We start from the raw sequence: 16,551 nt of genomic DNA on the forward strand, positions 1-16,551 counted from the left end.
ACCAATGACAGATATAGGGCACGCAGACGCAATCCCGCATACTTGGCCGCTATGAAATTGCAGTGACTCACAAGCCCGTGTCGACAATCGTCCATCGTCTCCCCATCCTAAAGGATCGACCCCCCAAAGAAAAGGCCCAAGGTGTCATCTACAGCATACCGTGTGGGCATTATTCGGCCTCATATGTTGGGGAAAGTAAGAACCTCCCAGAGAGGCTTACGCTACATAGATCCAATGTTCGAAAAAAAGATGTGGAAGCAAGTGCCCTAGCAGTACACGCAAAAGGAACTGGCCACAGAATAGACTTCAAAGGGAGCATTGGCAAAAGCGGCTCTTCGTTGAGTCCTAGTTTATCCAACAAACAAATGGAAACTTAAAGGGACACTGACAGGGTTTTTATGCTCGCCGAGGTTTTTAGTTGTACGTGTCATATGAGAGCTCGACTACCCAGAACAGAATTTGCAGCTCGAAATTCGGTTTCTTTCCGCCCGAAAACCGCCGATCAAGAACTGGCCGGTTCGAGTCTCGCTCACTCTCTTTTTCACGGTCACGGGCCGTTTTCTAAGGTATCGATGCGACCACCAAATTTAATCAAAGTCGTGGGTCACTGAAGGCACACACTCAATATTAAAAATAGAAAAAAATATGAAACCCATTTTTTGTGGCTTCTAAAAAGCTGTAAATACGTTGATTGAAAAAAAAAGTTCCACTGACAACCGGAAGCATTCTGTGCGTTCGTCGTTTCGCGTATCGTGGGACTCGCGGGGACGGCGATGGCAGCGGACGACGGGCGTGGGACCTCTATTTCAGAACTGTCGTTCGCGGTACCGGCGAATTCTGTCTACCTTTAAAAGAGAAATTTGGGACCGATCAAAAGAATTGGTATTCATCCCGTACGACACGCCCGGCCACCAAGCCGATTTGCACGGAGACGTCGCCGAGCCGTCGCTCCCTTCTCGTGGCTGAAGACATCGCTCGCGCAAACGTCGAGCACGACGTGTCTACTTCGAGTTGAAAATGCACGCGTACGATTTCCTTACTAGGTGCGAATGTCCCCAAATCGTGGTGCTTCCCGACTTCGACTCGGGAGTGCTTTTGCTAGAGAAAAATCGACAGCAAACTTTCCAATTCTTACAGTTTACCGGCTGAATTATTACAAAGGAAAGAGATCCACCAGAAAAGAGATACCCCAGTAGCGCAGTGGGAAAGACGTCCGGTTCACACGCGCTAGGACCGGGTTCAATCCCCCGTGAAACTTTTTTTTTTTTTTTTTTTTCAATCATTTTTTGATGTTTACATATCTTTTTTTCTTTTTCTTTTTTTTTTTTTTACAATCATCACTGAAGAAACAAACAAAAATAACAAACAAATGTTGCGGACGATACTTCGCTGAATTAAATGGTATGTGATTCCCTTTTTGACACCTGCGAACTCAATGTAATCACTTTCCACAAAATGCAAGGAGCATATAAATCAGGTAGCGTCCGCTTTCCGAGGTGCCCGTATATGTTCTGCAGGAATTGCAGCCAGCCAATGGTCCCGATCCCGTTGATCTTTCGGAAACTCTGTCGCACAATGCCACTTTTTTTTCGGACGCTACATCTTGGGTGTATTCTTTTCGGAGCCGATCATGGAAATTCACCACGGGCACTCGCTACTCATCTCCGACTCCTCAATGTATGTACAAAACAACTCATCTTGGAGTACAGAACAACGAGCGGAACAAACATAGCTGCAAAAGAATCGCCCGGCGAGCAGTTCCCGCACGCCGCATCGCATGCCGCATGTCGTGTCGTCTGCTACGAAAAGGAAAAAAAACGAAAAAAAAAAAAAACGCACGGCCGGGTGTAGCCATGTTACTTCCGCCACTCACTCTCTTTTCTCCACTTCTTCGACCTCCGTCGGGTTTCGGTTTCGGTTTCGAGCAGTTGCGTCTTTCGGCTTTATTAAAAAAATACGCTACTCTGTTGCAAAATATTAATTGGGTAGTCCTCCGACACCATAATGAAGCCCCTGGCAAAAAATGAAAAAAAAATTTTGGGGGGTGTCAGTGTCCCTTTAAACCACTCCTCGGCCACTCCGCCCAACAATTATGTCTCGGGGCTGCGTGACATCTGCAAAGAACTTTCAGCGCATATCTATAACAAAATAATTAGTGACCCCATCCGTTTTTTTGACGCACTTCTTCCTAGTAGTACACAACACAATCTTCGACACGGCTCTTATAGACCTTTCCAGCGGCAGTCTCGAGCGAAGCGATTTACAGCGCGCGTCCCTGGTTTTGAGAGGGTACGTTAGTGTTGCCCGACTGCACTGGGCTGTGGGTTTTCTAGTCAGTGGGCTGTGGCAGCCTGCCTAGGCGCACTTCCAGACGCTAGTGGAGGCTAGATTATCGCATTCTATTATTTATTTTGCGTTCTATGGCGAATAGAATATCTCTGTGTTTTTAAGAATGCATTATACTATTTTTGGGAACAAAAACAAACAAATGAAAGCCCTTTTTGGTGAGTCTGTGCGGCAGAACAAATGCAACTGGAATATTTGTTTCATTTTATGTTGATCTTTTTATGGCACCGTACGCTCAGCCGTGTCAATCTACAAAAGTCTTAGCCATCGAAAATATTTGACCACACAGGATATCCGAACTGCACGGATATTCCCCGCCCACAACATGAAATTTAACCAGTCTCATCAATTGAACAACATATATTGTATGTACCCCACGGTGCTGCGTTATCCGAACAGGATTTGAGAAAGGTCTCAAATAACACAGCATATCCAATATACAGTGTCGACGATAGTCACTTCATGACAATCGGACGGAATTCGTTGTGTTTTGGGGAACATGTAGAAGAGAGGTGCTTTTTTGCACAGCTTTAAAGCAAATGAACAAACCTGTCTATTCTGCCTCCACACCCCGGACCCGACCCTATCGGCTATTTTTCGCGAAAACCCGGAACATAGCCGGGAAGGCTTTTTGGAGATTATCTCAACGGAAATAATCCTCCAAGAACGTGGAACAGCCCGCGTTGCTGGCTGCTTGATGTTCGCTCTCTTCGTTCGTTTCCTGTGAAGGCCGAGCAGTCTACGAGCCCTGGTATTCCCTGATTCTCACAGTGGAAGATAACACACAAAGGATAAGGATCCTAAACAGACAAATGAAGTAAAAACTTCCAAGAAAGACTGGCGAACTCTGAATGCGCAATGCAGGTGGGAAGTCACGCTGACCGTGTTTCCACAGCTCAGGGGGGTGGCAGAAATTTCTGGTGGATAGGGGTCGCTCGAGTCGCAAAATGGCGGCGGCCAAAGCGCTCTTTTTGCAAAGGTCTATAGAATACTTTGGTCTAGGACAAATTATGGACATCACCAATTAGCGTACTTGATTCCTGATTTCTTAAACAAACATCCAGCCATTAGGGAAATAATCTCAGATTGTGCATCAAAGCGCAGCTTTAAAACTAGTGTAAAGCAGTACCTTCTGTCATGCTACATTGAGTAAATACTTTTAGATTGTATTTTCATTGCGTATGAGTTGTATTACCTGGTTTAGTTATTCCCATAGTGTTAAGAAGAGCACTAACAATTGTATAAGCTCTGTACAAAATATGCTGTGTTGATTGTTGTTGATGTGCTATTGTATCTTCTCATACTTCTTTAATGTTAATTGTTTTTGTTTTCGCCTGCTGAGCAGTGTAAATGGGTGATAGGGCCACGTCAGGCAGAGTTAGTATGTCTTGCCCTGTTGCCCTAGACCTAGTGCCTAAATGAAACCAATTCAATTCAAAGCCCCTCTGTGCACATAGCAACGCGTGTTGCCACTGGCACTTACCCATGAGCAGGGGACCGAAGCAGACACGAAACGTCGGGGGCACTATTTAATAAACTTGGTCAGAGCAATTTTTGTCAGAGGGACATACTGTCGCTAAGGTAACAAGTACTTTCAAATGAATCTTTACACTTTAAAACATTCCGCAAAGTGTAACGATTGGTAGTGACGCATCGGGATTTGTCTAGAAGATTTCTTTTACAGGTTGCAGTATCATGTCAAAAGCTTAATCTTAACTCATGGTTTATGGCAAAAGAGCAATCCCAAACTCATACATTTTGTTTTTCTCATGCCAAGGAATAAGTCGCTGCCTGGTGAACTTCCTGTAACTAACGGAGGAATGAGTCGCATCTGTGGATCCTTGTCATCCAAGTTTCCTGCATTTTTCTGTGTCCGTGGGGTTAGGGGCTAACAAGGACGAATCTTATTAACAAAGGCAAACGAGAGATAAATTACATTGAATTTTCACTTTAAAATGTTTCACAAAATGCAAACTCAGTGTGGCACACTGTAATTTGTTTAGAAGGCATCTCTTCCATGCTGCGGTATCAGGTCAAGAGCTTAATCTGAACTCGTCATTTATGACAAGTGGGAACTCGCAAAACCTAATTTCGTTTGCTGAGTAATGACTTCCAACCTGGTGAACTTCGTCTGAACTTGTGGAGTATGGTTGGCGTGTGCACACTTGTCATCTGTGTTCCCCACCTTCCTCCAAATCCGTGGAGTTGCAGGCTAAGTAGGACGAATTTTATTTCCAAACATGAGGAGAGGAGTGACATTGGATTCTACCACTCAATAATAGTAGTGTCCTATGTATGCAGATAAGCTATGCAGGTAATTTAGGGTGGTGTACAAGGGCGACTAGAAAATGAACAAGTACTTCGCAAGCTACAAAAGGGGTTTAGAAGGCACGGAAGAGTAAACTCTATTCCTTTAAGCACACTGCATTGTGATTGCACAAGGGAAAAACCAGCCAACCTGGCTAGCATTGTTAGACAGCAAAGAATCTAAATCGCCTTTTCACACACACACACACACACACAGACACGCACACACACCCTTGGTAAGGTAGGGAAAGTATGCGGGGGGGGGGGGGGGATTGGTGGCCGAGTGGGCTGAAGCGCACACCCAGCTCGACGCGCGTGGAGCGAAAGCTCGACGCGCGTGGAGCGAAAGCTCGCGCTGCAGAACCCAGGGATCCTGGGTTCGAGCCCCACCCCTGCCCGTTTCGATCTGGATGAGCATCGTACCGGCGTGCGGTCGTGTATCACTACTGCGTGGTGCACGTTAAAGACCCCAGGCTAGCGGTTGTAACTGCACTGGCTAAATTGCTCATCTACAGCCTGTGACTCGTTGCAACTTTAATGGCTGACCAACTACACGCTGTATAAATATCCCCACAACCCCAATTATTATTATTAAAGTATGCGGGCAGCACTGACACTATTGACTGCTGTACAGCAGTTCACTTTTAGGAACCTTGCAGTAACACAACTGACTAGGTGAGAATGCATCTGGTGTGCCTTGCAATATCAACAACAGTTTTGTTGAAATTCTGCTACCTTTGCTGTAATGTTCCCAACATTTTCATTCTTTTTTGTCTTTTACCTTACAGAGTATGAATTTCCGTCATCGTTCACGGCTGAAGAGCGGGCTTTCATCCACAAATACTGCCTGTCACTCGGTCTCAAGTCCAAAAGCAGAGGGTAAGTTACAGTCCATTATTTAATGTTTAGTCTTCCGATATTATTGTGATGTCTCTGCTCTCAAATCTCCGCTAATGTGCACTCTACTTACACTTTTTTCTTCAATAGGTTCTATCTCTGCCTCCAACATATGCTGCACGGCATTGTTAGCGTGAACAAGCAATCGCCAGTTTTCGCGGTTTTTACCTTAAAACTGAATTGCTGCCATAAAGATTACTAGTGTGGAAGAAAGTCCTCATTTAGAGCAGTAACCTAGGCGAGAAAGTTTGGTGCAAATTGATACTTGTGAGTAAAGTGCCAATGTCTTGTTTGCGCTAACAGTGTTGCGCAGTGTGCATTAAATGCTGAAAGAAACTACTTAAAAGAATTCGACTAAACTTCAGTTCAGGACTCCTCAGTGAGCTTTCAAGAAGCCAGACCACTTGTGCATTTGGCAAAGAGTAGGTATTTTCAGAACTATATATACTTACAAGTTGCTGTACTAGATGAAGCCATTGTCGCTCTTGGCATCTGTTTTCTCATGGTGCCACCCATTGTCACGGAGCTTCTGCTCTCTGACATGAGGAACCATGGTGTGGGCTTCGAAGTCAAAGCGACTCCGTGCACCCGACAGTGCTCTATAACTACATGGAGTGACTTCTATAGAGTCATGTCCTCGTAATGTGAACCCGATTAATTCGAATATTCCGCTATATGGACAACATTTTTAGGGACAAAATGGATAAATACACTCATTCTTGTCCCGTTATTATGGACAATTCACGTTATGGATACTTTTCGCGGGGAACGGAGGTGTTCATATTGACGAGGCATCACTGTGCACCAACATTTTCCTGAAAACCGCCGTTTAGAGGGGTGTACAGCTAATGGATAAGTGTGATTCATAAAACAGAAAATATGGTAAGTCTTCGAAAGAAATTACAACCTCCTTGACCCACTTATTGCATTTACTGGTCAACTTCTGAACATAAGCCTTTTTTCTGGACACCGAGCGCACGCATCCTTTGTCTAAGTGCTAGTACAGCAGACGAAGATTTAAGGTGTGCCTCGAAATGTTTGCAGCAAGGGTGCCAACCGCTTCTTGACGGCATACAAAAAGGCAGGCTCCACCATTGTCCAAGCGGATGCGTCCTTCACAATGGGTCCCCTGTCGTGCCAGTACGCCGTGGTCCTTCTGCAAAAGTTCCCGGTCAACATCAGTGAACGACAGGACCTCCTACCGCCCACGGAACGGGATCGCCTGATTGGTCACGAGGGTCAGTTGGCTTGCCTGCCTTGTTCGTCTCATGTGCCTCGTTGTCTCTGCTTAAAGTTCAATTGGCCACGCTTGCTTTTTTAAGTCGGAACAATGTCCCAGATTAATGTGCAATCGCGGAGAGATGGCGGACATTTTGAAACAAAGCAGAGAAAGGTTGATAGAAAAGTTGAAACTAGTCTGCTGGCTAGTGTATAGCACATAACAAAATGTATAGCGTTGTGCGTTATGCGGGCGTTAAACATTATGGTGTACAATGTATAACGTAGTATATAATGTTTTACATTCCTCGTGAATTCGGTTTTGAGTGTGTCGTTTTGTTGCGTCGTGTCTAGCGCAGTATTCCTCTCGCTACATGCAAGCTGCGGTTGCGCGATGCTGACCAATGCGCTGCTGTAAACGACAATGTGGTTCGGTGTATGAGGTTGAGTTGTGTTGCCTCCGGTGCACTGCTTTTTACGCTACTACGAGCACAGATGAGCTCTGATCTTACAGTTTGAGCTATCAGACGCCTTCGCACAGCCCAAACCATTCAGTTCTGGAACTTCCCGAAGACGCTGTATATTGTAGGGCGCGACAAAAGCTGTATTTGAATTTTTGTGGCAGTGGCGTTGTTGGCACACTTGACCCATACTTTATTGTAGTAGTGGGCTTCTGCAATAAATACCATGAATTATCTGCTCTGCGCTTTAAAACAGAACGAAGCCCACATATATATTTTTTCTGGAAACTAGGGTCGACTTAACAGACCTATTGTATGTGTGTCACGCTAGTAGGCGGTCCGGTTTCTGCTGTAGAACCAGGCAAGCACCAATTTGAAGTCTCTCTAATTCTTACAACGAAGCAAGGATGTCAATGCAACAAGAAGTAGTTTGTGAACACGTTATCACTAAGAACACTCTAAACTATTTCTTAAGTTGTTTGTCACCGCTAAAAGCATGACAGAGAGTAGTTGAGGATGGTCATAACAATGATTTCTCCTAATAGAGAGTGCTTCCCCTTTCATGTACACCACTCAGAGAGACCCCCCTTCAAACCTAATAACGTTGGCACAGCCCTATGCTTACCACTAAAATAACAACGCTGTTGCGCTTATTTTTTTATTTTTTTAAGTAGTGCAGGTTAGATTTTTGGCCAAAGCAGGAAGGGCGTGTTTAACGAGAAATGTGTAGACTCGGACATGCACCCAATGAGCAGCGCAACAATATAAAAGTTTAGAACCAGAATTGAAGATTAAATTTTGCTAACCAATCATTACGAAAGAAAAGGAAGAGAAGAATATAATGCTTCAGGAAAGCAATGTAAATGGGTAAAATAGGTGACTGAAAGATAGTTTATGGAAGGCAGTTTCATTCGGATATGGCGCACTCCTTTCTTGGGTGCAGTCAGAGACGTGAACCGCACGACGGCGCGTCTCAACTGCGGCATTCCGCAAGTTCCCCCGCTCTGCGAAGCGTCCCCGCTCGAGGCCCAGCGTCAGCAGCTTCCCATCTGGCAGAGCCGCGAAGTCCTGGTGTCCACCATTGCCCGGAACCAGGTCACCATCGTGGTGGGGGAGACCGGCTGCGGCAAGACCACCCAGGTGAACTCTCGGGCCTCGCCCTTGCAGACAATCTCCGTAGAGCGACAGTATGTCGCCTGGCCAGCATTAATTTTCTTTACACTTGTCATTGCACTTGTAATCATATCAGCAAAAAAAAAAAAAAGAGAGTTTTGCTTGTGGTTCGTACGTTCTGCAAAGTTGTACTTTTAAGATTGGGTTGTTGGAGGACAAAAACAACCACACAATGCTAGCCGCAAGCAGCGGCGGGAGCCATTGTGTTGTTGAAAGGTGTGCTTCGGGGGCTCTGCTTTTAGTCGACGTGCTTTAGAAGATCTGCTTTTAGTCAATAGGACTTGGGATATTAATAAATGTTCTCTGGCTAGGTGTTTGGCATTTTGTGAAGCCGAAAAGCGAAGCCCGGATAGAAGTGTGGCCGCGAGGCTCAACACTGATTGGTTGGCGGGTGGCAGAGGAGGGGTGAGGTGCTCGATGCTGATTGGTTAACATGGAGGTCATGTGACCAGAGTGGTAGGGGTGGAGGAGCTCGTGAGTATGGAAGTTCTGGAAGATCGCCAGGTTTATTAGCCTGATTACCGATAGTATTGCTTCATCCTGTGAACAACAACCGAGTGTATACACGGTATGCGTTAAACCATCTGATGCAGAGCGCCATGAACGTAGACATCTGGCGTCTGAAAACTCAGAGTATCGCTAAACGTTTCTGATGGTGGAGCGTTTCATGTATGCAACGCAATTGCCAGAAATTTTTGCTTTAGGAGCTACTCTAAGCAGAGGGGAGGAGGGCTGGTTTCCTCCTTTTTGCTCGACCGTCGGCGGCTTGCACGATTTTGGTTCGACGATGTTTCTGTTCCGTCGGTCGTTGCGATCTCGCGTTTCTGCCGCCCCGCAGGTGCCGCAGTATCTGCTGGAGCACCACGCAAGCGTCGGCCAGCCGATCCGGATCATCTGCACGGAGCCGCGGCGCCTGGCCGCCGTGGCCGTGGCCGAGAGGGTATCCGCGGAGCGAAACGAGCGGCTGGGTCACACGGTCGGATACCAGATACGACTGGAAAACAGGTGGGCGTTGCCGGAGCCTCCGTGTAAGCTACGCTTCAGCCACCCCGTTGCTTGAAGTCGTGTCGTACGCATCTCGTGCACGGCTATTTCCTGCTTTGGGAAGAAGCTGCCACATGCAATTACTGTAACAACATCCGAGGCATTCTCCGCATTCTTGTTAAGTGTCCGACGTGTGTTGGGGAGCTTCTGCATTTTTCCCTGCTTTGTAGAGAGCATGTGCCGCTCCCCCTAGCACTTTTTCTAGGACAGTAACCTCTCTCGACCCATGAATGTTTTCCAACTTTGGCCTTGTGGTTGGCCTTCTATGCCGATCGTAACTCGTTTCAACCTGGAACACGTGCCCATCACTGCTAGTATTTCTGGAAATTTATTCGCACCTTTTATTTGGTCACCAGATACCAAGGCTACGTTGGCTATAGTCTGGTTTTGGGCGCCCTATGACCTTTGCAGCTTTTGCGCCAACAAAACCCAAACGCTCGCTTAAAATCGTGATTGCCAGTCATCTGAAGCTTTATCTGAAATCTCTAGAATCGATTTTCCGACCTCCAACAACGTTAGAACAGTTCGCAACGGAGCAAAACAGTTTCGTCCGAGGCGGTAAAGCTGGATGCGAGAGCTCTGGCACCAAGCAGGCTCAATGGGAGTGGTGCAGCTGCTTCATAAAAGCGTTCCACGAGAACCCTGTACTGCACCTCTAATATTCTAAATAAATGCATAAAATTCTGGCAGATCAGGCAGAGGCCTACCCTGTGCCCTTTTTGCATTTCTGCTCTCAAACCTGACAAGCACCCACTCCAATTTTTTCGCGACTATCTCCAAGTTTCGCGCGGGCACTCGCTTGGTATTTCACGATAAGTCGCGTGACGATGAGTCCGGAAGGCCTCGATCCCCCCCGACGGGAGTTTGTGCGGGACGAATAGAACCCAACTCAAGGTGTTTGGGATGTGTGTCGCTTAAGTTGCGGTCGCACTCCTAATTCATCGTACAATGGATGGTCTACAGAAACTATCAGAGGCATGTTTTTTTCCTCGTCCTCTCATATTTTTGCACAAAACTGTCTGCAAACATGTTTGAATCGCACGTATACATGAATCGAACGTGCATCGAACGTGCTCGAGGGATGTCTGCAGGAAATTCTGTCATCACGCCTGCAGCGAACGCCGCGTCTTTTGTGCAAGGTACGAGCAGTTTGACTTGGGCTTTACTGTTCCCAGGGTGTCGCCAAAGACCCTCCTTACGGTGTGCACCAACGGCATCCTCCTGCGCACCTTGATGGGGAACGACTCCGCCATGGCAACCATCACTCACGTCATTGTGGTGAGCTCTTCTTTCCTCGGATCCCTTTGCCTCCCGATCAACCGCTTTAAAGGGACGCCGACAGGGTGTTTATGCTCGCCGAAGTCTTCATTGAAACCGACTACGCGGAACGCAATTTGCGGCTCAAAATTTGTTTTTTTTCCTCCCGAAAACGGCCAGTAGGGAATTGGCCGATTTCAGACGCGCTCGCTGTCTTTTCATTGGTCACGTTGCGTTCAAACTATAGCGTACCAAATATATTCAAAGTCGTGGGTCATCTAAGGCACATATTCGATGCTAAAAATAAAACAAAAAAGAATTGAAACCCCATTTTTTGTGGCTTCCGAAAAGCTGCAAAAGCTTTGATTGAAAAAAAAAAAAAAAAATGGTGTATAGGTCACAGGAAGTATGCGTAAACGTCATTCTTAATATGGTGATGCACCGCGTGCTGAACGACGCGATGATGGCGCACGACGGACCAACTTTGCAACGGACGTGGGATTGTCATTCAATTCGACGGTACCACAAACTATCGTTTGTGGCACCATCCAATCTATCTTCGAGCGGAAAAGGATATCAGTGCAAGAACAATCGTACGAAAAATGTTGCACGCAACTTCATTGTCGTCATCATCTGCTTCACGCGCCAAAGGAACAAAAAAAAAAAAAGATGCGGTCGGGTGTAGCGCGGAACTTCCGGCAAGTTTCTCCTCCTCGGTACACATTGTCCGCATGTTGTGGCCATGAGCCTCCGTGCCCGTTTTGATTTTGAGCAGTTGAGTTTTTTGGCTTTATTAAAAATATGCGTGGCTCTGTAGCAAATTATGGATTGGGTAGTCTCCTGACACTAACTTAAATGTCCTGTCAAAAAATTTAAAAAAAGAAAAATTTTTGGGGGTGGGATGTCAGTGTCCCTTTAAGCTGGCCTTACTTTTTCTTGTACGTCTCATCAAATTTGGCATGTACATGTGTTTATGAATAGCAGTTTTAGACTTGCAATTATACTCAAAGTACTATTTCTTTTCGAATAAAAAAATATGGTGAGGTATCTCAGCCAGATTTGTAGGTCATTTCTAATGGGTCATTAGAATTACTTTTCAGTAAAGCAGTTTTCTAGAGTATTTTTGATCTATTAAACTCACTAGAAAAACGAAAGTTCTAGGATGCGCCTTAACAAATATATAAAGCTGAGAAAAATATGCTCGAGGTTTATTCCATGTTCTGAATCGGGCCCTTTGACACTTACGATTTTCTTCTCTAATATCTAGACTAGAGATTGCACTTTAACTTTTCTTTGGCTGTCACATTTCATCAGGCTCGAATTGCTCTTCGAGGCAGTATTTTGTATTTCTCATTCAAAGAACTGCCTTCTACTGCCTCGGTTGAACGTTTAAAGCTACCCTCATTAGAAATCGGACAGCCTTCAGAAAAATGCAGCCATGCCTACTGGCTTGGCACGGGAGGTTTCGAGACATCATTTTATTTGGTCCTTCATCTTTAACATTGTCATTGTTGTTTATCCACAAAACCTCGCATAGGACGAGGTCCACGAACGTGACCGGTTCAGCGACTTCCTGCTGATCGTGCTGCGCGACCTGCTGCCCAAGTTCCGCAACCTCAAGCTGATCCTCATGTCGGCCACCGTAGACGTCGAGCACTTTGTCAAGTACTTCGGCGGCTGTCCCGTCGTGGAAGGTGGGGCCCCCTGTCCTCTCTGTTTGCCATAACATTTCGGATGACTGCATCTCTGCAAAATAGAGGGCTCGAGAACTGGTGGAAATCGTCATGATTGAAACTTCTGTTGCAATTTCAGGGGAGAGGGACAGGGGGTGTGAAAATGTGACATGCTTGACACCCTAGCTGTAGGCAGCCATGGCTATATATTGCACGTGCATTTTCTGTTTGGATTAGGTTTCTGCCATTAGTGCTTAGATGCTAAATCCAGCTCAAACGGTAAAAACAAAAACAAAACTGCTTTTTTTAAAACAAAAAACATATGTTTTAGGAAATGTCTTAACTAGGACAAAACTGCAAATCATATTGAACGAATCGGCGCATGCTGGTAATGTTACTAGAATAAAAAAAAAAAGGACATAGATGGGACAAAGAACCTTTTCACATGTTTTGTCCCGTCTTTGTCCTTTTTATTGCTTTTCTTTTAGTCTTGCAAATCATTGTTGTTTGACTAATTTGGATTTTAATTTACCTGGCTCCAGAAGGAGCGACGGTGCGCTAGCAAGTTTGGCTAATCATTTTACCGGTCGCTGATGCGAGAGCTTTTTCAGGGAGATATTCTGGGTTTCACGGTTTCATGACCTTAGTACCGCTTTCTACTTCCTCTTTTGCATAAAGTGATTGTGCATTGATTGTTTTGTGCTGTTGTCTCGCCCGTTGTTTGCCCCCAGTTCCTGCCAAGTCCCACGAAGTGAAGGTGTACTTTCTGGAAGACGTGCTGCGCCTGTAAGCACCTTTTATGCCGGATCCATTGTCTTTCCTTCCCTGTGGGCCTGCACCACTACAACGTTGGTTAGGCTTCTATATTCCGGTGAGCTGAGAACGGTGTTTTAGACAACATTTGATTTAGTTTCCCGGGTTTAAATTCGTATGGTATAACCCAAACTAGTATAACCCAAACGAGCCAAACCAGCTGAGATGCCTCGTTCAAACACTCGGCATTAGAGCCATCTTGGAGACACGGCAGAAAGCAGACCCGCTTTCGCTCTCGAACTGCATTTTCTCGCAAGTAAATTCCGTTTTCCCTCTTTTAACCCTCTTACTACGATAGCAATGAGTTCTTAAAATGTGACACCTTACCTCATCCGCCGTTGCTGCATTCAAGTAGAACTTGAGCTCCTAGTTACGTATAAATTTTTGTTCTTCCGCACTTTTTTTTTTACCTTGTAACTTGGCGGCGTATGGTGCTTCGTTTGCAGGACGAACTACACGAGTGGCGAAATGGTGAAGCTCAAGTCTGTCCAGCGCAAGACGGAGGCTCAGAGGGCGCAACTGGCCAAGTGGTGCGAGGGAACGCAGTCGCAGAACGCGTCCCACCTCGGTCTTGCAGCGTCTCGGGTGGGCCCCTTTTTTGCGCCGCAGACGGGTCGGCGAATCTTCCACGTCGCCCAACATCTCGGCTCGCCGCACGACCCGAGATGTTGGGCAACGTGATGTTGCCCCGCTTCGCATTAAGTCCGCTAAGTCGACATTAAGCCGGTCGAGCGGCACCAGAAGTGCATCGTTGTGGCGCTCGTCGTCTTTGGGCGATTGCCATCGTCGGCCGAACCAGTCGGGCACGGCGAATGCGACGTGGTCTTACGTGGAGTAAATGCCATAAAAATGCGAATGAGCGGCATGCGCCGCTCAATCGTATGCTCAAGGGTGTCTGTCATATTTGCAATCGTCCTAGAAGTCGTCCTAGACTCCTGGGATGACCTCACTTGCCACATTATGTGAAAAAAAAAGTGTCGACGTTGTTCTTGAGAGATGGCGTGTGCAAAAGGTGCGCTTCAAACTTCATCTGTGCTCCTTGTGTGCTTTGTGTGATGGACCGTGAGGCGACCGTGTTTACATCTATGGCAAATACGCCACTGCCTCCTTAAGTGTCGTCCTCTAGGCGTCATTCTCGACGTCATCCTTAAGGTTGTCCTAGAGGTCGTCCTAGAGGTCATTCTCGACGTCATCCTAGAGGTCGTCCTAGAGCTCGCCCTAGACTGGCTTTCGCCTTCCTATACGTAAGCAGTCTTAAGTGTACTCGGGGAATTTTCTGAGCGTGATTGGTTTGGCTGTTGAAAGCAAACGCTCATAAACGATAAGTGCTGTGGCAACGCGACTTTTGTGCAACTCAATCGGCTTCTTCGGATCGTAGCATCAGCCGTGGCCGGACTTAATGTGAAACGTAATATGGTGAATGTTCGCGTCTTTGGAGCTGGTACACTCGAATGCCTCCGTAACAAGCGCCTCTTCTAAAATGATGCCCCTAAAGTAGCATCAAAGTCCTCCGCTGTTTTCTAAAGTTCCGCCGTGCCGGCTGCAGTCACTGACGAAATGAGAACGGCAGGGCGTGTTTTTCAATTGCCCGGCGTGCGCGAGATGCCTTTGTCGAAGGTAAGAAGATCACCCCGGAGGCGGGGCAACCGGAGCTCCTCCCTGCCATTCCCACCTTGCCAGTGACTACGGCACATTCTTGTCTAGCGAACGTGTCTTTTCGACGAATAATGGAAGAACACGAACGGCACCACAGATGGGGACATGTGAAAGAGCCGTCTCTCTTTGTTTTCTCGCTTTGCAAAGGAGGGCTTGGAGGTGAAGGAGGGGGAGGAGGAAGGTGCCCAGAGGCTGGACTCGACTCTCGCCGCCGAGATGGACCGTGCGTTGCACCAGGCCTGGATGAGTGGCACCGACGAGGCCTTCTCGCAGTTGCTCTACCACTTCCTCTCCGAAAACGTCAATGGTGAGTGAAGACAAGCGCGGAGCACGGCGCGTGGCGAGCGCCGACGCGGTCCTTGGATTGTTCCCGGTCTGGAACCTTTTCGTCGCTCTATGGAGATGTTTTAGAGCGCAGCTCTTGGGGGCCCGTTTCCGGCTTAAGCGGCGTTGGCGTCAGCGTAACCGCGAGGTCACGTGACCCCCTTAGGTCACATGACCCCCTTAGGTCACGTGACCCCCTGAAGTCACGTGACCCCCCTGAAGTCACGTGACCCCCTAAGGTCATGTGACCCCCCAGGTCACGTGACCCCTGAGGTCACGTGGCTCCCTGAAGTCACGTGACCACCTGAGGTCACGTGACCCCCTTGAGGTCACGTGACCTCAAGGAGTCACCTATCCCTCCGTACGCTTACATCTTCCTCCTCAAGAGCTGCGCTTTAACCGGCGTTGCAGGGAATTGTAAACGGCTTTCATTTTTTCCTAGAGCACTATATGGCTTCTACGGAGCAGAGTAACACCATCCTTTGATTCGCGTCTTTTGCTGACAACATGGCCGACAGAGCAGCTCGGCGTGAGTCGCGTGGTATTCGGGGTTCCAGGAGATGGCCCGTCCTATGGGAGAACACATGGAGATGGACACAACGCGGCTGATTAAAAAATAAACGCCAAGTTCACACTTTTCAAAACTAGTCTGTCGTGAAGTTGGTAAAGCACTAAACACTTTATGAAAGATTTCATAATATTGGATGCGTGTGAAAATTTTGAGAAGGCAATTTCCGAGGCAGGGGCGTTTGAAGCAGTTGATTTTTTTTATGCAGCGGTGGTTGGCCGGAGGGGGTCACGTGAATGGTGTGATGTCTCTTTCGCGCGTCTTCCGAACAGCGTAAGAGACCGTGTATGCACGTAGATTTTTTTTTTATAGGTGCTTCCGAGCGATTGTTTTCCACTGTGTTGCGTCGTCTGCTGCATAATGCCGCTCGGGCAATTTTTAAAAATATTTTGTGGGGGTCAACCAATTGGATTGCTCGGAGAGCCGCACGGATGGACGGGGGTTCGGAGAAGCCGACGTGGGGGAAGTCACCTTACGCGTCTACCCTTTTATAAAAGAACCCACTGACCCGTCGAAAAGATGGACGATTGGAAATTCCACCTATACCCGAGACGTAGGGGTCATATTATTCTGGAATGATCGAAAGGGGATCTGGAGAATGCTACATCTGCTTTAAAAACAATTATCGAAGCCATTCCCATCTTAAAAAAAAAAAAAAAAAAAAAGATTTTCTTTACTCCTGCATGGGTCAGCTCTGCTTGCTATGACTAAATTAACTAGGGTAGAAGCTGACAAAGTCTCCAGAAGCTAGAAAGTTCTAGGTGCCGACCTCGAAAGTGATATTCTGCTGCTGCTTTTTATTCATTAAGGCCTT

The 16,551-nt window shown here is 46.9% G+C and overlaps 1 protein-coding gene across 2 annotated transcripts in view; it reads left to right on the plus strand.

The window, feature by feature from the left end:
- Nucleotides 1-16,551, plus strand: part of LOC8034584 (3'-5' RNA helicase YTHDC2) — a 43,071-nt gene that overhangs the window by 1,588 nt on the left and 24,932 nt on the right. Inside the window, exons 2-10 of one of the 2 annotated variants that reach the window (XM_029977209.4) lie at nucleotides 5,442-5,532; nucleotides 6,595-6,788; nucleotides 8,173-8,369; nucleotides 9,241-9,407; nucleotides 10,622-10,724; nucleotides 12,241-12,397; nucleotides 13,108-13,162; nucleotides 13,636-13,774; nucleotides 14,993-15,152. In XM_029977209.4, the coding sequence (XP_029833069.3) occupies nucleotides 5,442-5,532; nucleotides 6,595-6,788; nucleotides 8,173-8,369; nucleotides 9,241-9,407; nucleotides 10,622-10,724; nucleotides 12,241-12,397; nucleotides 13,108-13,162; nucleotides 13,636-13,774; nucleotides 14,993-15,152 (1,263 nt within the window). The remainder of the gene's footprint in view (nucleotides 1-5,441; nucleotides 5,533-6,594; nucleotides 6,789-8,172; nucleotides 8,370-9,240; nucleotides 9,408-10,621; nucleotides 10,725-12,240; nucleotides 12,398-13,107; nucleotides 13,163-13,635; nucleotides 13,775-14,992; nucleotides 15,153-16,551) is intronic. The other variant, XM_040213404.3, reaches the window with a different exon arrangement.

Source organism: Ixodes scapularis, unplaced genomic scaffold (genome assembly GCF_016920785.2).
Source record: "Ixodes scapularis isolate PalLabHiFi unplaced genomic scaffold, ASM1692078v2 PGA_scaffold11__112_contigs__length_91849675, whole genome shotgun sequence".
NCBI classification, from domain to species: domain Eukaryota; kingdom Metazoa; phylum Arthropoda; class Arachnida; order Ixodida; family Ixodidae; genus Ixodes; species Ixodes scapularis.